Source organism: Melanerpes formicivorus, unplaced genomic scaffold (genome assembly GCF_026170545.1).
Source record: "Melanerpes formicivorus ecotype bairdi unplaced genomic scaffold, bMelFor1.0.p_v2 SCAF_247, whole genome shotgun sequence".
Taxonomy (NCBI): Eukaryota; Metazoa; Chordata; class Aves; order Piciformes; family Picidae; genus Melanerpes; species Melanerpes formicivorus.
This window is the reverse complement of record NW_027142599.1, coordinates 82,413-102,758: the sequence shown is the minus strand read 5'-3', so window position 1 is coordinate 102,758 and position 20,346 is coordinate 82,413. Positions and strand designations below refer to the sequence as shown.

The 20,346-nt window shown below is 39.1% G+C and overlaps 1 protein-coding gene across 1 annotated transcript in view; it reads left to right on the top strand.

Annotated features, from left to right (window-relative positions):
• Positions 1 to 20,346, top strand: part of LRIG3 (leucine rich repeats and immunoglobulin like domains 3) — a 51,298-nt gene that overhangs the window by 8,274 nt on the left and 22,678 nt on the right. Inside the window, exons 4-8 of the mRNA XM_068169943.1 lie at positions 16,010 to 16,144; positions 16,787 to 16,930; positions 19,061 to 19,204; positions 19,495 to 19,638; positions 20,067 to 20,210. Of these exons, the coding sequence (XP_068026044.1) occupies positions 16,010 to 16,144; positions 16,787 to 16,930; positions 19,061 to 19,204; positions 19,495 to 19,638; positions 20,067 to 20,210 (711 nt within the window). The remainder of the gene's footprint in view (positions 1 to 16,009; positions 16,145 to 16,786; positions 16,931 to 19,060; positions 19,205 to 19,494; positions 19,639 to 20,066; positions 20,211 to 20,346) is intronic.

Here is a 20,346-nt window from a genome sequence, read left to right as displayed (position 1 = left end):
TTCCTTCAGATACAAAGACTGCCTTAGAATTAATTTATGTTGTGGTAGTGCCCAGAAGCCTCAGCCCTGTCATGCTAGGCATTGCACAAACATTAGTAAACGTTATACAAACTTGTACAATGCAAACTTTAAAACAAGAGTTGCACTCTATCATTATGCATCTTGGCTGAAATCCCACTTGTGTTAAATCATGGCAGAATTCCATTAATTTCACTGGGCAACATGGGGAAATCCCCTTGAGACACAGCTTCAGGACAAGTAGCTAGAAGATGCTTTGCCAATATCTTCAAAACATCTGTCTGAGACAATTTTAATGTATGGCATAATGTTTTTATGGCTGCAGTTAATACATGTGATTGTGACACACACTTATGTCTATGTTCATTGTTTTGTTTGCAAGAAACTGGTAGGTTACTTGAAGTGGCATCTGTAATACAGGTATTAAGTTGTAAAAAGCATATAAGGCTCGTAACCAAAACAGTTGATTCTAAAGGAGACTTTATGCCTGAGGTTTTCACTTGGAATGAGTTTGATTTCACCCCACCCCCCAGTGATCTATTTCCTCTAAAATGTTGGAGAAGCTGTTAACAAAAATAATTACTATCATACTATTAGTTTGAAAAAAGAAAAGGCACGTTTTTCATGTGTGGGATTTGCGTTTTATCAGTGGAAATCTAAAGTGTCTAAAGCTACTAATATGTAGCCCTCTGGCCAAATCTTGCCCTTGAATACAAATTGCAAGTTAACTTTCTTGAAGAAAACTGAAGGATTAAAACAATACAGTTAATTTTGGAAAGCTGTTCAGTTAATTAAATTGATCACTATTCAATTGCTTACATCTGGTGATTTATAGGGGTTTGTTTTTGCTCTAGGCCCAGGTCAGCTAAGTCAGCTGGTGCAGCCGCTGTGTCTGGACTGCTCTGTTTGAATAAGAACTAAGTGACATTTGATACTGATGTGGTTTCTTACAGATCAGAATCAGAAAAGAGTGAAAGAAAAAGCAGATGGTGTCTGACAAATAACTGTTGAATTTCAGCATATCTTCTATTTTGCATTAGTGTTGATGTTAATTTTACACTGGCATAGCATTCTGTAGTTGTAAGCATCTAATTGATTTAAGGCCTTTGTTTGTTTGTTTGTTTTGTTTTTACTACCTTGTTAAGGTTCTTTTTACCATAAGGTTGAAAATACTAACATAACCAAGTGGTTTATGTCTTCCAGCCTTCTGATGAATACAAAACTGAGTATTTGTGTTAGCATCTCCTCTAATACTTCTCATGGAAACTTAACTAGTTTAGATGAATATAAAATCTTCCCTCTGCAGATGTGCAGAGATTTTTGTATTCCTTTGAGCGAATAAATGAAGATCTGTCACTGTTGGATTTGTTGTTCCATATTCTTAGATCACTAGCTTGATTCATCTACTTAGGCGATCAAACATGGGAAAACCTTAGTTAGATCTGTGTTTTGCACTCTAGGTACTGACGCTTGAAAGGAAAGATAAAAAAGGTGTTTCTAAAAGCTGTTACCATGCTACCAATGAAGTGAAAGTCGGCCTGGTTGGGTGCTAGTTTGTTCTTGTTCTAATTTCCATTACTTCTGTGTGGTGTCAGGAGGTAGCTGAATATAAATGTGCTTCAGCTGAGATTTAATACATATTCTATGACCATAGCAGAAATTCCTTGAGATTAATACAGTAGAGACATTTCTTTAAGGAATATGAAGGTTTTTACCTTAACTTACGAATGTCAGTGTGTAGCAATTAAGACAATTTTTGTTCTGTGTAAAAACAGATGTACATAGAGCATAAAATTAGAGAGTAGTATCGTATTGTTCAAAAAACAAAGCATCTTATTTCTTTCTCAGAGGTTTCTCTTTGAAACATGGACTAGACCCATAGAATCATTTGGATTGTGGAAAAGACCTGTAAGATCATAAGAGTCCAACTGTAGACCTAGTGTTGCCAAACCCACCACTAAACCACATCCCTAAGCACCACAAACACACATCTTTTAAATCCCTCCGGGCATGGTGACTCAACCACTTCCTTGGGCAGTCTGTTCCAATGCCTCACAACTCTTTTGGTAAAAGAAAGTTTTCCTAATATCCAATCTGAACCTCCCCTGACACAAATTGAGACCATTTCCTCTCGTCCTTCTTGGGAGAAGAGACCGACCACCACCTTGCTACAACCTTTGCTCAAGTAGCTGTAGAGAACAGTAAGGTCTCTTCTCCTCAGCTTCCTTTTGCTACAGATTGAAAGTTATTTATGTAATGATGTTCAATCTCATTTTACACAGAAGTGCATATATATATATATATGTATGTATAAAGAGGAACAAACATACAGCAGTTGTCTGGCATAAAAATACATGCAATGCAGTGGTATAGATGGACAAAATACTCTAGTGACATATTTTTTTGTAAGTGAAAAAATATGTAAACTTATTTTTACTGTGAATGTTACTTGGAGGTGTTGAATTAAACCTAGTTAATATATCTAAGTCATGTGAGAAGAGCACATGTGGGACAGTTAGAATATAACTCTCAGAACCACTATTCAAAGAATAACTACTTGAAATATCTGTTGAGTTTCTTCAGGATTTTAAACTTCTGTAGAAAGGGAGCTTGTGGAACCTTTCAAAAACAAACCACTGTTTCCTTGTTGAATTTCCTTGTTCTTAGTTTCAAGTACTATCAGAAAAGAGGGTGCTAGTCTTCTGGAATTTGATTTGATTAAATTTCTTACGAGATACACCTACAGTGATTCATTACTGTTGGTTGAAAAGCCAGTTTCAAGGAATGCTGAGAAGGTAGTGCCCTCCTTTCTTGCCAAAAATATGCATTATTGAAGAAATTTCTTGAAAGATTTTCTTTTCCCTTTCTTAATACTTGTACACTCAGCTGTGGAACCTTAGAATTTTACCTGTTCTGCAAAACATTTCTTACTCTGCAAAGGAAATGACACGACTGGTGCATCTACAGGGAATAATAGTGCAAGTATTTCCATACAGCATTGTATGTCTAAATTCTTTAAGCAGTATAAACAAGCATGAGTGGATTATCATGTTAGTGTAGTTTTGATTTCTGGAGCTATCTCATTTCTGGTTAATTGATAGTTATCTAGATTAGATATTTACATACTGTTGATATATGCAATGTAAACATACTCAGAGCAGTAGATGTTCCCAGTCTAATGTCATGGTCTGTCTGTAACATGAAAATGCAATCCTAACATTTTGGTTTTATGGATCCAGTTGAGATCTGAACACCATGGGAGAGAAAAGTGCCAGGCAGGCATACACCTCCCACCATTCTGGGAGAACTTAAGTCTGTGTGAAGGAGTATGCAAGTCCATGCAGCACACTTCCATTACATGGCTGGAGATGAGATGCATCTGTGAATTTATTCATGTGGTGAGAATGTATCTTGTCACGTGGCACAGGAGAGCTTCTGAGCTTGTCGGGAATCTGGAGGCTGCTGTGGACTAAATGGGTGGTACTTTGTGCTACATCTGGTCAGGAAGCCTTAGGTTGTGAAGTTCTGATGGCTTACTTGACACTGACAGATATAATATTTACTGGACAAAACAAAGAGTAGGATTCATCTTCCCTACCCAAAATTTTTGAAAGTTTGACATCTTGAGTTACAAAGTGTAAATCCTCTTCAGGATGAGTGGAGTAGAAAAGACTCCCTCTGAAGTGATTTGTTTTCCTTAAGATACTTCAGTTGGGTTTCCTACTGAAGTGCACCTAGATTATCCATTTTAAACTTCTAGATATCTGAAGTTAGGTTCTTTTTGAAACATCCAGCCTGTGTAGTTGGGCTTGCTTGTCTTAGAGTGATGTTACTTGCAAAGGTCTGATTGCATCTTTCAGCATATTTGTCCGTTTTAAGTCAGTTATTTGACATTGAAATTGCAGGGTGTTCATTTTGTGTAGCTACCCAGTTTCTCTGTCTTCTGTTGGAGAAGGCAGGAAGAGAGCAGAGTGTCAAGGTGCAAAGGGAGAAGTTCAGCCTTATGGCAGAGACTGCCAGCTCTCCAGTCAACACAGTAGCTCTAGTCAGCAGGCCAAAATTCCCCAAGTTCTGGACAAGGTGAGCTTTTGGGGAGAATACTAGATTTAACAATGGATTTCTGTAGATATAAAATGTTCAGTATCTTTTTTGATGATCTGGACGAGGGGATTGAGTCCATCATCAGCAGATTTGCAGATGACACTGCGCTGGGGGCAGGAGTCGATCTGTTAGAGGGTAGGATAACTCTGCAGAGGGACCTTGCCAGGCTGGACAGATGGCAGAGTCCAAGGGCGTGAGATCGAAGAAGTCTGAGTGCCAGGTTCTACACATTGGCCACAACAACCCCATGCAGAGCTACAGGCTGGAGAGCAGCCAGGCAGAAAGGGACCTAGGGGTACTGCTTGATAGTAGGCTGAACATGAGCCAGCAGTGTGCCCAGGGGGCCAAGAAGGCCAATGGCCTGCATTAGGAATAGTGTGGCCAGCAGGAGCAGGGAAGTCATTGTGCCCCTGTATTCAGCACTGGTTAGGCCACACCTTGAGTCCTGTGTCCAGTTCTGGGCCCCTCAGTTTAGGAAAGATGTTGACTTGCTGGAACGAGTCCAGAGAAGGGCAACAAAGCTGGGGAGGGGTCTCAAGCACAAGCCCTATGAGGAGAGGCTGAGGGAGCTGGGATTGCTTAGCCTGGAGAAGAGGAGGCTCAGAGGAGACCTTATTGCTCTCTACAACTACCTGAAGGGAGGTTGTAGCCAGGTGGGAGTTGGTCTCTTCTCCCAGGCAACCAGCACCAGAACAAGAGAACAGAGTCTCAAGCTGCACCTAGGGAGGTTTAGACTGGATATTAGGAAGAAGTTCTTCACAGAAAGAGTGATTGGCCATTGGAATGTGCTGCCCAGGGAGGTGGTGGAGTCACCATCCCTGGAGGTGTTTAAGAAGAGCCTGGATAAGAGACCTATGCTACTTGACTTGCAGAAATTTAAGAAATGCTTAACTGTAGACTCACCATCAGTGCACTGTATGCTTGAGTACTGTGAAAAAGGAAGGCAGAAGTGTCTTTAAAAAGACAGAACAGCTTTGAATATTAAAGTAGCTTGCCTCCCCAACTAAATTTTAACTGTTCTTTTAAGAATGTGTAGAACTAGAATGAGAATTAAAGGTTTCTTATTACCCACATGCAGGATATGTTCTATAGTAGTCATCTTGCTGTCTGTAGTGCCTAGAAAAAACTGTACATACCATAAAGTCTGTAGTGCATATAGTGAAAATAGCATTAGGCTAGCTTTAAATGATGGAATGTTTTAAATAAACCTGTGATTCTACATTTTATAGGCTAGAAATTACTTTATTTAGAAGCACTGGTACATATGGTGCAGACTATTTAGATGAAAATACCCTTGTACCTTATGTTGTATAGACTGATCATGTTAGTCTAGAATGCAAAAGAAAACCCTTGGTCTTACTAAAGCCAGAATGGAAAATGTGAAATTCATGGTGTGGAAATAAAAGGAGCATGGATGATTCACAAGTCCATTATGTTTTTCAAGTTTTACATTAATATGGGGTTTGTATTAGGTTTTCACTTCACTTCTTTCAGAATATGAAATCTCTTCATAAGCGACATAGAGAATATGGAGTGTGCTGCAGGTTTTCCTCTGCTATGCTGAGGGGATTCTCCCACCCCATCTCTATAGGGAGTATTTAAGGCAGTTAAAACAAGGAACTGCATGCCCATTGCCACTATTGAAGAGGTTTCTTGAACTGTGCCTACTTGTTTGTTAGGTGCTGGACTGAATCCACAGGTCACTTTCCTGTAGGCTTTTTACAGCCTTTGGTTTGCAACATCTTCCTGTCAGTGTATGCTGAGTTAAAATGCTTTGCTTATGAAGACACATGTGTTGTTTGTGGATGTTTAAAAAAGGTAAATGAACAAAAATATTATCAAAAAAGATGAATTAGGAAATAAAAACAGGACCAAAAGACTGTAAAGTACCCAGTCTGCAGGGGTGACTGCAGGGGTTACAAGTTTTCATAGTAACCAAATTGTCTCAATGTTAAATACAGATTTCTGAGCAGCTACTACAGAATGATTGCTTGGTTACAATTACTTGATTATTGAACTCAGGCCTTTTGTGTTCAGTTAGGACTTCTGAAAAGCAAAACTAAAAGCTAGAAGTGAACTGTGGTACTGAAAAAGTACAAAATCATCCTCTTCAAAGAAAAAAACAAAAACCACATGAGGAAGGAGCAAAATTACCTAATCCATCAACAGTGATTAAAAAAAAAAAAATCACTCAAACCAAACAAAAACACAGATGATGTTTAAGAAGTTTTTTTGAGGTCCAGGTGATAGCTGAGCTCTGAACAGGAGGCTCTACTTGTTGCTCATGTAACCCATGCAGCTGCAGGGGGGAATTTGTTGGAGAAGAAGATGTGCAAGTTTTAGTGTATGCTAGGCTTCATAAATAAGCTCTGAAATGCTAAGTTATCAGAAGAGCCCAGATTTAGCTTTGTGTCTTCCTATATTAGTTCCTTCCTGCTGCCTTACTTTGTTGCTCATTAATCCTGATTTCAGTCATCAGTAAAATTTCTTCAGTGGACAGCATGCTTCGTTCCAATCTGAATGAAATCCTGTTGATGAAAGACTTGGTTACAATGTGGTTTGCTTCTTGAAATGGATAAAGCATTGTGCTATCAGGCAATGCAGACAGAGCTAACTTCAGTCTAACACAAACCTTTAGAACGTGGAGTTTATTATACTGCAGTGTCTGTATCTTCACTGGTAGGGCTTAAAGGAAATTGTTCATGCTACCTAATTTAAATATGTAATCTGCAAAAGGATTTTCTTTGTAGCTCTTGAAACTAAATAAATTAAATCTTAAGTTACAGTGGTTTATCCATAGATCTTTGGTAAACAAGGTACAGAGCTTGTGAAAAAGTTTTGTGAATTCATCAGTATTTTAGGCAGCTTTATGTTTGTTCCCATTCTCCTTACCAGGAAGATGAAAATAGTTCTACCTTCTTCCTTTGCAGGGGAAGCGAAGAGCATATACTGGTCACTGGTTCTCATTGTGGGTTAAAAAACCCCCAAGTTTGTTGCCAGAAAGATACCTTCAAAAACTTGAGCGTACACTGTTACATCCTAGCTTTGATTACCCAACACACAGCTTAAATGTCTTTCTAACTTTATGCACAAATGTAGTTACTGAAAGAGAAGTGGTAGTTAAGCACTAATACTATTTACAGGGAATTTTTATTCTAGTATTGTATGACCACTTCTGTTTAAAATGTGGGAAAGATAAAAAACATGTTTTGTGATAATTGCTATCCCAGTTCATGTTCCAGAGAAGCAAAATGTTGAGGAATGGCTTGAATTGCAGGGACATGGTTCTATGGAACAGCTGTTTGATCAGAGTGTATAGGCCAGACTCCATCTTACTGTTTACTGCTCACAGTTTAGCTGGTATGCTGATGCAGCAAGGTCACCACAGCCCTGTGACGGTGCTTGCAGTTTCTCATAAGATAGCACCATGTGAAATAGTTACTTACAAGATAGTAGTATGTGAAACAAAGTATATATGTCAAACAAAGACCTACTGAGAAAGGAGGTTGTGAAGTTGCACGTAGGCCTAACCGCAAGTAGGTTGGATAATATGATGTAACCCTGGACTAATAGCTAATAGAATAATGACAAGTATGCATATTTAGCTGCTGAATATACTATATAAGCTGTGTTTTCAAACAATAAAGTTGAAGCCTGATTACCAATCATATTGATTGTCTGCTCGATGCTTCCCACCGCAACAAACCTGCAATTCAAGCCATTCCTCAACAGTAAAATATACATACAGAGAAGTAAAGTATACATACTGAGAAGTAAAATTCAACTAATTGAAGCAAATGTACAAAATAGATAATACATTTATTCCAGCAGGCATTGTGGAAATAGTGATAGTTTGCACTGTGTGGCAGTAACTCAATAAGGAAAGCTCCTGCAAAAGGCCTTCTGTAAAGATAGACGTTTGTTATGAATATGAGCCAGCAGTGTGCCCAGGTGGCCAAGAGGGCCAATGGCATCCTGGCCTGCATTAGGAATAGTGTGGCCAGCAGGAGCAGGGAAGTCATTCTGCCCCTGTACTCTGCATTGGTTAGGCCACACCTTGAGTCCTGTGTCCAGTTCTGGGCCCCTCAGTTTAAGAAGGACATCGAAACACTTGAACGTGTCCAGAGAAGGGCAACAAGGCTGGGGAGAGGCCTTGAGCACAAGCCCTATGAGGAGAGGCTGAGGGAGCTGGGATTGTTTAGCCTGTTGAAGAGAAGGCTCAGGGGAGACCTCATTGCGCTCTACAACTACCTGAAAGGTGGTTGTAGCCGGGAAGGGGTTGGTCTCTTCTCCCAGGCAACCAGCACCAGAACAAGAGGACACAGTCTCAAGCTGCACCAGGGGAGGTTTAGACTCGAGGTGAGGAGAAAGTTCTTCACGAGGGAGTCGTTCATCATTGCAATGTGCTGCCCTGGGAGGTGGTGGAGTCGCTGTCCCTCGAGGTGTTCAAGAGGAGATTGGATGTGGCACTTGGTGCCGTGGTCTAGTCATGGGGTCTGTGTTGATAGGTTGGACTCGATGATCCTCGAGGTCTCTTCCAACCTTAGTTATACTGTGATACTGTGGGTTTTTTTTTTCATAATCCTTGTTTTCAAGGTTATTTGGAATAGGAATAGGTGTGAGAAATCTGCCTCTTTGTCATCACAGAGCAGGCTGGGAGTGGCAGCTGTGTGTAAAATCCAAAAGAGCACTGTCTAAGTTTGCATTTAGAAATCTGCAGTCGCAAGAAAGAAGTTTAGACACAACTCCTGCAAAAGAAAGCTTACATTCAGTCGGAGCGGATGCCTTTCCCTTCTGTGCTTGCCAGAGAAAGTGGTATTGTGTGTTTATAAAGCTAGCATACTAAACTGAAGCCTGGCTCCCAATATTAAGAAATTGTTGGTCAAATATTTTACATCCTTGTCATCCCTTCAGCTACCACTTTATTATGGGAAGGATTAAGATTTGGATACTGCCTGGAAGAGTTTGTTTTGAAGAAGGATTGAAAGAAAGGGTCGAGGAATGCCAGACTGGGCTTCAGGCTGCTTGGAAAAAGTTCTAAAAATGAGTGGTGGTAAGCCATGTGTGACTTGGGCTGAAGTTGTGAGCAAAAAGCTAGAGTGAAGAAACTTACTGGAATTAGTTATTGAAGTCTTTGACATTTGGTGTGGAGACCAAGAGGAAGTAAATGGAAGAATTTGAAAAGTAACCTGTTTTAGTCAGACTTACAGACATGGAAACTAGATTTTTATGGCAGCAATTGAGGCTGAATGATGGGAAAGGGAAGAGCCATGTAGAAACCAAAGTAGTGAGACTGGACAAATGCTTTTGCAATGAGAATGGAAAAGAATGCAAATTTTATGAGCTAATTTGCAGTGGGAAAAAAAGAGGCTTGATTTTTGTGATCAACAGTGTTTAAGAAAAAGATGAATTAGAATAATAATGGCTAAGATAATGAGCATTCTTCCTATGTGGCAAAATGGAAGAATGGTAGGAAATTTTACCAGGGAGGAGGTGTGAAGTGGTAGAGCATACAGTACAAAGAATTAGGGAAGTAGCAATGAAGTTAAGAGGTCAGTATTGGGATTGTATTTTAGGGAAGTGGTAGGTGGTTAATGTGATGGAGCAGTGAAGTTTAATGACTCAGTGTCTTGAGTGTAGTAAAAGTGTAACAGGAGAACACCCCTCAACTTGTTCTACAGTTGACATTAGGAGTGGATCTACATGTGCAATTTGAAGTGCCTAGGCTTTGGTCTCTTCCTTCCAAATGGGAGAGTTTTCTCTGTAGCAATGAAGGATAGTTTTACTTCATGATACTTTTTACTTCATGAATCCTTACAGCAGATTAGGAAGATAATTTTTAACACTGAAGAGCACCGTGCTGGGTTTAATCTAGGTCATACCTATTGTCTAAGATTTTAGCATTAACTGACAGTCACACAGTGCACCAAGTTTGCAGTAGGTTATTCTTGTTGTCAGGACATACTGAACTAGCTATGCCTGCATGGCTTTAGTTGTATTGTTGTTCAAATACAGTGATGAACTTACACATTCACTTGACTGTCACATGCTATGTAACTTGTGATTATTTTGGAAATGCCAGAAAGGGGAATGAGAAGCAGACTCCAGGCTGTCAAGAAGGGAGAAGGAAAGTTTAATTAATTGCACTTTAATTAAATATTGCATACTATGATTGGACTCAGGAAAGAATTGCTATGGAATTATGTGTTTGAAAGTTTGGGTTCACCTGTCTTCTTATTGATGAAAATTCTCATCCCAGAGTTGTTCAATCTTGCATCTTTTCTTTTTTTTTCTTTTGCCAGTTGGTGTTTGGTTTGGGACCATTTGTTCTTAAGTTTTGGGCAGCATATCAGTAGCTTAGAGAGTTCTGAGTTTTCATTTTCTACTTCATGCCTGTATACTACAGAAAGCACAAAAACTAAGAGCAGAAACTTGCTGACATTTGGCTTGCAAGAGCAGTGACAGGCATGGATTGTAGAACGAAGGAGATCTTCAAAAGACAAGGAACTTCTTGCCACCAAGAACATGAGATGCCTATGTGTGAAGGAAGCATCAGACTTGTAGATCTACTAGGAGGACTGGAAGTGAGGCTGAATCCTGGCTCTCTGATATCTTGGAAAAAAACAATTCAATTTGAAATGTTTCTGTAGCTAATGGTTGCAAAGACTGAAAAACTCTGAATGTTCTTAATTAAATATGATTGGATGTCTAATAGTCAGAAGAGCACATAGTCCCATTCATATGAGGAGATTTTTAGTGTAAGAGTAGTGTTCAGCTTGAAACCATAATTACAGTATTTTAAATTATGTACTTCTTCATTACAATATGGGTAATTGTAGTAGTCAAATGAATAGAAAATGGGGAAAATATGGAGTGTTTTTTTTTTCTCTCCTTGTGGGAGTTACTGAGACTTTCAGCAGGAGCACGGAGGTCATTCTGCCCCTGTACACTGCACTGGTTAGGCCGCACCTTGAGTACTGTGCCCAGTTCTGGGCCCCTCAGTTTAGGAAGGAGGTTGACTTGCTGGAACGAGTCCAGAGAAGGGCAACAAAGTTGGTGAGGGGTTTGGAACACAAGCCCTGTGAGGAGAGACTGAGGGAGCTGAGGTTGCTTAGCCTGGAGAAGAGGAGACTCAGGGGTGACCTTATTGCTCTCTACAACTACCTGAAGGGAGGTTGTAGACAGGCAGAGGTTGGTCTCTTCTCCCAGGCAGCCAGTACCAGAACAAGGGGACACAGTCTCAGGCTGCGCCATGGGAGATTTAGGTTGGATGTTAGGAAGAAGTTCTACACAGAGTGTGATTGCCTATTGGAATGGGCTGCCTGGGGAGGTAGTGGTGTCACCATCACTGGAGGTGTTCAGGAGGAGACTTGATGGGGTGCCACGGTTTAGTTGTTTAGGTGGGTTGGATTGGTTAATGGGCTGGACGTGATGATCTTGAAGGTCTCTTCCAACCTGGTGGTTGTTGTTTTTGTTATTCTTATTCTTATTCTTATTCTTATTCTTATTCTTATTCTTATTCTTATTCTTATTCTTATTCTTATTCTTATTCTTATTCTTATTCTTATTCTTATTATTATTATTATCATCATCATCATCATCATCATCATTATCTTTCTGATAAGTGGGTCTTAAAGTTGTCCAGCCTTATCTTAAAAGCCACAAAGCATGTCTCTTCCAGCACTTTCTAAGGAAGTTTATTACAGTCTTCATCTTTCAGCTTTACTGTCAGGTTTGTTTGTTTGTTTTGGTTTGGGTTTGTTTTTTTTTTTTCCTTAAATTTTCTTCCACTCACTGCCTCGATGTCATTGTTTCTTAAAAGTCCGAAGGAGTTTGTGAGGGCAGGACTGGCGGAGTGTATTCCAGGAGTCATATGATGTCAGTGGTTGAATAGAGGGAGGAACAGGTGAAGCAACCACAAAAATTGGAGGAAATGTGAAAAAGGAGGCTGGGAGATACAGTTGCACGTGATGGAGACCACTTGATACATGCTTGGATGTGGGCAGTCACATCTGCTTTTTACGGTACTCTGATATGGCTGCCTTCAAGGCAGCTCAAATTTGGAAGCTGGGTAAACAAACCCAAGATGATCAAACAAAACATGTATGAACACCAGGATCTTGGCTTCAGAGCTGCTCAGAAAGATGTATCAAGCCCCAGCTAGCAGAGTGTGCTTTATTCCTCTTTACATCTCCTCTTAGTCTCCAGCAAGACACTCCACAATTTTATTTGCCTTTTTATACTTCTTGTGACTTAGTTGAAGCATGAGAGATAACATAGTAGTCTAGAATCACACACATGTTAAAATGTTTTGCATCTAACAGAGACACAGTTCTCCAAAACTGTCTTTCTAGACAACTTGGTTTTTACCAGGTAGCTCCACCTCCAGGCTCCTACACCTGTTCCTTGCTAGGATCATGGTATAAGGTAAGACTAAGAGTTTTTTAAAATACAGTAAAGCAAGCTCTACCTGGAAGAAGCAATTATGTTGGAGAAGGAAGTGCAGGAGTATGTTTTCGTGCTGAGATTTTGAGTAAATCAAAAGATGGGACTTTAGGTCTTAGTGTATTTGAGTTGGGGCTTCCATGTTACAGAATCCGAGAATAAAGCTTGCATAAATTTTTCTTTTAGTTAGAAAACATTTTAATTGACAATTTTAAAGAGATACTTATGCTATCTCAGCTATTTCAAATCTGGGATTTTTCAGCATATAAGAACTAGATCCCTAACAAAGTGCATACAAAAGTTGCTGTCCTGCTTTATATCTCCCCGGGGCAAGGGAAGTACAAGTCAGTAAGTCAGATATGTTACAGTTGTTGTTTATAGAGTGAATCTTGAGGTTATGATTGATAGGACTGTTAGAGATGTTTTGGCCTAGTGGTGTGGTTAGTCATGAATGCTGAGATGGATGGCGAAGGTTTCTCATACCCATAACAAAAAGCTGATACTCTGTCCTAAGCTGGTATTTACAGAGGTTATGTAAAAGTACTTCAATCAGTCTGCTGGCACTCTTGAGTTGTTTGGTTTCTCTTTTGCTGCAAGTCAGACTGTAGGCACTCAAACCTTCAAAAGGCATATTCAGATTCATGCAGGTACTTTTGGTGGTTTGATCTGTGTTCCTCAGTACTCCTGCTGCTTTAGAAGTTTAAGGAGGCTACAGTGTGTTGCTGTTCCTTGCACTTGAAGAAATTGTGATCAGATTGCTGCAGGTCCACTTCTGTGAGAACTTGATGCACTGGTTCTCTTGTTGCACAGGTTCTCTGTTGCGCTCATCTCCCCTTGAGGGTCTGTGAAATGAAAACAATATGGTGTGTGCAGCTCCTTTTGTCTGAGCACAGTTAATAACAGCATTTTGCTAGAAAGTTGGAGGCTTTGTTTTGTTTAGTTTTGATTTTGTTGTTGTTGTTGTTTATTTTTCACAGTGAACAAATTTATATGACATTGTGCTGACACAGCTTACTGTTTGGTTCTGCCTTGACAATTGGATAGGCTCACATTTTCAAACACATCCTTCTTGACTAATTTTGATGGTGATTTGGCAGTTATGAGGAAGCTGATACATTGTTTTTATGTGATTTGCTTAAGTGATGATTGGGAAGGAAAATAAAGTTAGAATTAAAGTTTCTCATTTTACCTAAAACTGGGGCTTAAAGTAGAACTGTTTGCATATATTCGAATAGCCATGGGTAATCTCCTTCCAGATGTGAATTATGGTACCTGGATTTTTAAGAGAAAACTGCATGAGAAGGTTGGAGCAATAAGGAGTGAACTTTTCAGGTATTTTTCATTTGAGTAGCAACTACAAATAGGAGTAAATGGGAAGGTGCAGTGAGGGCTGGTTTGATTTTCATTGTGAAATAGACTAGGACTTTGATATATAGCTCTCTTTCAGTGAACAAAAGAAGTTGCTTTCTCCCCACAATATGACCATTCCATCTCCAAACAAGGAAGTATGTTCCCTGCAGCAAAAAAAGCTGTGTTTTTTCGTTTGTTTGTTTTTGTTGTAACCTGCTCTGTGTCAGGTAATTTGCCAGATAGTTTAAGTGCTAATCTGAAGGCTGTTTAAGAGTTCTATTCTGTTCCATTAAGTCCAACTAAACTTTGTAATACAGAGGCTATTATCCTGCCAGTTCTGAAGAATTTCTGTTTTATGGAGCAGTGCTGACACAAAGACAGCACTGTGCAAGCTGTCTCATAACTGAGCACTTTCACACTGCAATTTAGGAGGCGTGCAGTTCAGGAAATTGCTGGCTTTGGCTGGAGCACACTTTTACTGCAAGGAAAATTTTATTCGTCACTCAAGTAATTGGCAGTTTTAATACCTTGTTAGTAATTACCTTATAAACAAACTAATGCATAAAGGCAGGGCTCTGTGACCTGTTATCTAACTCACAGTCTTATTTGGCCAGTGGAACTGACACATGGTGGTGATGTTTGTTGTTTTTTATTAAAGTAATTTGTTTCCATTTATTATAAATACTTTCAGGTAAGAGTTAAAAAAATTGGAGTCTACCTCTACCAGGCAGCCTGAGGAATGAAACATGATACAAGTGCAGCGTTGAAAGGGCTGTAAGATCACTTACCCATTCCTGCATGTGGTCAGAAGGACCATTAATCTAACTTCTGGTTTAGTTTTTGAGTAGGCGTATTTTTTGTCTTGAGCAGTAATCTCTCTGCACCCCTTGAGCATGTGAAAGGTTGTCCATCCTATCCTAAATGTGTGGCTTACTATTTGATAGTAAGAGCAAGTATTTCCAATAAAGGCCCTCCAGAATCAACATTTTTGTTGTTAGTTCCAGTGAAATTGCCTTCTCATGCAATCTCTAGGAACTGGAGAGAGCTTCTGTCCCTTTCTTAAAGGCACAGCCTCAAACGGTCACAATTACTCATCATACCAGGTGCAGAATGTACCACAGCCAGAAGTGACCAAAACTTCCCAAGATAACAAGAATGCTTTTAGGTTACGTTCATTTAATTGGTCATGATCTGGTTTGCCCTATGCAGTATTAGCCCCAAACAAATAACCCCAGTCATATTGCTGATTTGTGTGTAGGATTATGTACTGGGATGGAAAAACTGCTGGGTTGGTGGATGTTAACATGAAATAAGATCTCTGGAAAAAACACATTTCACTGGATGAGAAAAGAGTGTTCCTTATAGTAGGCTGGGATACCCATGTCTTTAAACAGTTGCAGAAGAGCTGGGTGTGATGCTTAGCTGAAATTTTACCAGACATGAAGTCCAGAACCTCTGTAATGAGCTGTAATAAGCAGAAATGCCATTCTTTGTGAAGTCATGAGAAAAATCTATGGGAAGAAATACTAGATCTAATTGCAGAATTACAGAATATCTTTCGGGGTGGGGGGAGGTGGTGGTGCTGTCACTTATCTTTTCTGGCAAAGCTCTGTTTTCTCTGGAAATTGTCTCATTTTCCTGCTATAGGCATTTTCAACAAATGAAACAGTGTCTAGCTACTAGGATGTTAATTTGGTTAAAATAGAGAACAACTCTAATCTCATTTCGTTACAATACTGTGGCATACTGTTAAATTAAAATAAGCAGGTATTTCTACTGTTCAATAATAGATGTTCATTGAGTTTTATATCTTGTTGTAATAGCCATGATTTGCAGTAACTGGGTTATAAGGCAGGTTTTTTTCATCTTGTTTGGGAATGGTTTTAAAGAACTGTTGATGAACACAGAGCATCCTGATTTGTGATTTGGAATGGCTAGAAATGAATGTTATGTCTAGAGAACATATTTATTTGTTTTGTTTAAATAAAAGTTATTTTCAAGCATGGAAATTTAGAAGTAGCTTTCCTCAGTCATGTGTAGTGAACAACTGCTTACACTGGAAATGATAACCTTGACTACTGCCCTTTAATTTCAGAACCAATAACAAGATTGCCAGCATCTTTTCTGAACACCTAAAGCCGTTTCAGAGTCTAGAGACTTTGGACTTGAGCAACAACAACATATCAGAGCTAAGAGTATCATCATTTCCATCATTACAGCTCAAGTATTTGTAAGTAAAACTTAGTATTCCTTCTTTTCTTTCAGGTTGCTTTCGAAAAACATACTATAAACTTAGACTGGCAGCTGTTTGTTAAGGTATTAACATTTTTAATTAGACAGGCATTAAATAGTCATTCCTACTTTTCATCTGTTGAGTTTAACATAGACTCTGATAGCTCAAATACATGAGTTGTTGCAATGAGATGTTTCGGCTCATAAAAGAGAAGGTTGGTATGTTAAGGTGAAGCACATGGATGCGCCTTTTATGTTGCAATTACGTAACAAAAGTAGGTAGTTCCCCATGATGGGGCTAGTGTTGAGTTACACCGAGTTTGGTGGACTGTTTTGAGTCTACCTTAATCCTTATTCACTAATACTGAAATGCCAGAGCTGTCTCCTGAGTGAGAATAAAGTAATGGAGTTGCAATGTGCTGTCTTCTGCCAATAATACACTCCTGCAGAGCAGAACAAAATGTTGGTGGTGAAATAATATTTGACCATGGACTGAGCTGTCAGGAGCTCTTAATTAATATGATAAATTAAATTCAATTTATCAAGGAGTATGCAGTGCAAGAGCTTTGTGTTTCACTACTTGGTATTAAGATTTTATTAAAGAACTGTAAATTTATCCTTCTGGACATTTTTTCAACAGGTACATTAACAGTAACCGAATAACCTCCATGGAGCCTGGTACCTTTGACAATTTGTCTACCACACTTCAAGTATTGAAACTGAACAGGAACAAAATTTCAGCAATCCCTCAAAAGATGTTTAAACTCTCCCATCTGCAGCACCTGTAAGTGCAACCTACAATTGACTAATTGTTTTCAGGTTTTCCAAAGCACTGGCAGCGCTTGAACTGTAGCCCTTAATTTAACCAGAAGCAGAGTGAGACAGACACAAACCCCATATTACTGCAGCCCTTGCTAACTGCAGCTTTGTAGTGAACAAAACTAGTCTTATATATGGGTGAGATGTGAATAGCCTTTGTGTTTAAAATCATGTTTGCCTATTAAAAAAAAGGACAAAAAAAAAACCCCAAAACCCCAGACAAGGCTGGAGAAGGTGTAATAGCAGTATGCCTGTGAGAAACCATTGGAAAAATGCTAAATGAAGTAAACTTACATAGCTCACTACAGCAGTCTCTTATTTATTTTGTGCTTTCATGGAGAAATGGAGGGAATTAATTTGCTTTCAAGTGTGACAATAAGCAGTGTGCTTGAGTAAATAGACATCCATTGATTTTTATTATTTTTTTCCCCTTCCCACTTCTTCCTTAGAGTACAGGAAACTGACGAGATGATGGGCTAGGATTGCACTTTGTCAAATCCTGAATAATTATTTTCCATATTAGATAGCCAAGAATAAAAAAAACTAATGGACTCTTTAAGGTAAACCTTGAGAGTGAAAGTTCATAAGAACAGTGAAGTGTTAGGATGCTTGACCCGTGAAAAGGATGACTGTGTTTTCTTTCTACAAATGCAGGAAGTAGCCTCAGTAGAAGAGTGTGAGAGCAGTCCTGCAAAAACAAACAGAGCATCATTTGTCAGTGAGCTTAACAGACTTTCTGATCTCCAGATTCAGGTGTTGATGATACTGGTGATGTTGGTGATACTCTTGCCTAAAAATGTTTGGTTCATTCCCAATTTAATCGGTAGTCTGACCTAGTTATGTTAAGCAGCCAATCTGTAATGAAGGCAGAGTATTTGTGTTATCTTCTCAAAGGAGTATTTGGAGAAGTAGGGAAGAACTGAAGGCTGATCTTGAGTGTTCTTCACTGTTTGTATGTATTTAGACATAGGAAGAAGAGTAGGGTTCTCTGTCAGTTATCTGTTGTCAGCTAGGGTTTTTATCAGGCTCCAAGAGAGAAAAGCTGAATTCTTACAAGACTTGAGAGTCTTCAAAATAATTGTGGTATAGCTATGAGAAAGCATTATTTAGGCCTTCACTTCCTATGGGGAAGTAAATTTTTGAAGGGAGGGATTCATGAAGGGGCAGATCATCACTTGTATGTAAGCCTTTTCCTAGTATTGTCTAATCTTGTGTCTTTTTATTAGAAACAGCTGATACATAAAATGTTAATTTAACAAATTATGGCTAGTTGAAATTCAGAGTTATAAAAACAGTTAACATTGTTCTCTGTGTGTGCAGGTAGACTTCTCTTTACACATATCTTGGAAATTTGCAAAGCAGCTTGTAGTTGGTGCAGGGTTTGGAGTTAAAAATTACTAAAGCCAGGAAAGTGTTGTGGAGAGCAGGAAAACAAAAAATACTGAGTGCTAATGTCCCTGCAGCTTGCCCTCCAACTAGTTATGCCTTGGAACTCCTTTCCAGGATGCACATAGGTCCCAGCTTCTGACCTACAAGGGGTGGGGTATATGTAGAGGTAGGAAGGTGAGTGCAAAGACCACTGGAGAAAGAGGGAAGGAACTCTTTATAACTAGTTATAGAGAATGGGTGAGCACTGCATAACAAATGCTTGGTCCCAGATTAAGAAGGAAGGAGACCATCCAGAATATTTAATTTTGCCTTGTTAACACAACTAATTTTTTTTTTTCTTTCTGACTGAGTATTAGTTGATATTACAAGTTAACCTGGATGGCTCTACTGCTGGATAAGCACAAAGAACTTGCTTTCACTTGAATTTGCAAACAGGATTAACAATGATATTCTTGGGTACAGTCTTTTAACTCTGAAAACAAAGAAACTGCCAAGTACTTGTCCTCACTATCAAAAAGTTAGAGAACAGTGGTGGCGTGGTTAAACATAGTGTGTTACTGTACAGTGTTTGGTTTTTATTATATCTTGCCTCTGTTGTTTTATGTGCAAGAAATGCATTTAAATAACATTTTGTTTCCAGAGAGGGAAAGTTTTTTGTCATGTGGGTAAACTTACTATACTGTAACTGTGAATTTTATTGGTGCAGGGAGCTGAGTCGCAATAAAATCAAAAAAATAGATGGACTTACTTTCCAAGGACTGCCAGCTTTGAAATCGTTAAAACTGCAGAGAAATGGGGTTACTAGGCTCATGGATGGTGCTTTCTGGGGATTGACCAACATGGAAGTCTTGTAAGTATCGACTTCTTGCTGAAAGATTCTGCTAATAGTGCACAAAATGAGTAGAACTGCCTTGGTAAAATGTAAAGATGTTTTTGAGTTAAGTTGTTCTAATGTGGTTTGAAAAGTAGCAGTCATTGGCAAATGTGTGGGACAGCACATTCAGAATGCATGTGTACAACTGTAAATGTAAACAGAGGCTAGAGCCATCCAGCCAGTATCAGATACGGGCCTGTGGCAAAGCGTGCATGCTGCTGAGTTTCTGATCCTTATGTCTTTTATCTGTTTGTATGTGTTTAAAGGCAGCTGGACCATAACAACTTAACAGAGGTAACCAAAGGCTGGCTTTACGGTTTGCTGATGCTACAGCAGCTCCACCTCAGCCAAAATGCCATCAGCAGGATCAGTCCTGATGCCTGGGAATTTTGCCAAAAACTCAGTGAGCTGTGAGTAGGTTCTTTTCTATTCCAGTTTTGAAAGCTAGGTACATGCCAAAGCATGAGCTTCTTACCACTAATCTGTGAATTTTTCCTAACAAAGTTTCCAATGTGGCTACAATTTTTTTTGTATGTGAGGCAGTTATATTTTGTTGAAAGAAACTGAAGCCAGCCCTGACTGCTTCATTTCACGGTGGCAGTTGTACTAAAGCTGTAACACAGTCATCTTCAGATGAAATACATTAATCCTTCAGTAATTTGTGAACTGTTGGAAGCGATACATAAGCGGTATGATAAAATGCAATGCAGTAGGTTTTGTGATAGCTGTAAGGGGGAAAAAAAATCTTTCTACCTCCCTTGAATTCACCTGGGTTGAACTGAGTAATAAGCACATTGGCATAAACATGAAAATATTTTTTTTGGTCTTGAATTTGCAGAGATTTGACGTTTAATCACTTAGCGAGGTTAGATGATTCAAGCTTCGCTGGCTTAAGTGTGCTGGTTGGACTGTACATTGGAAACAACAAAGTAAATTACATTGCTGATTGTGCCTTCCGGGGGCTTTCCAGTCTACAGATTTTGTAAGTTGACAAACTCCATTTTTAAGGTCAAAAATCTTAAGAAAAACCCTCTGTGTTTACATATTCATTTTTTCCCTTATGCAATATACAAGAATGTTTTGTTAACTTTTCCAGGTCAGCATGTTTTTCTTGCAGT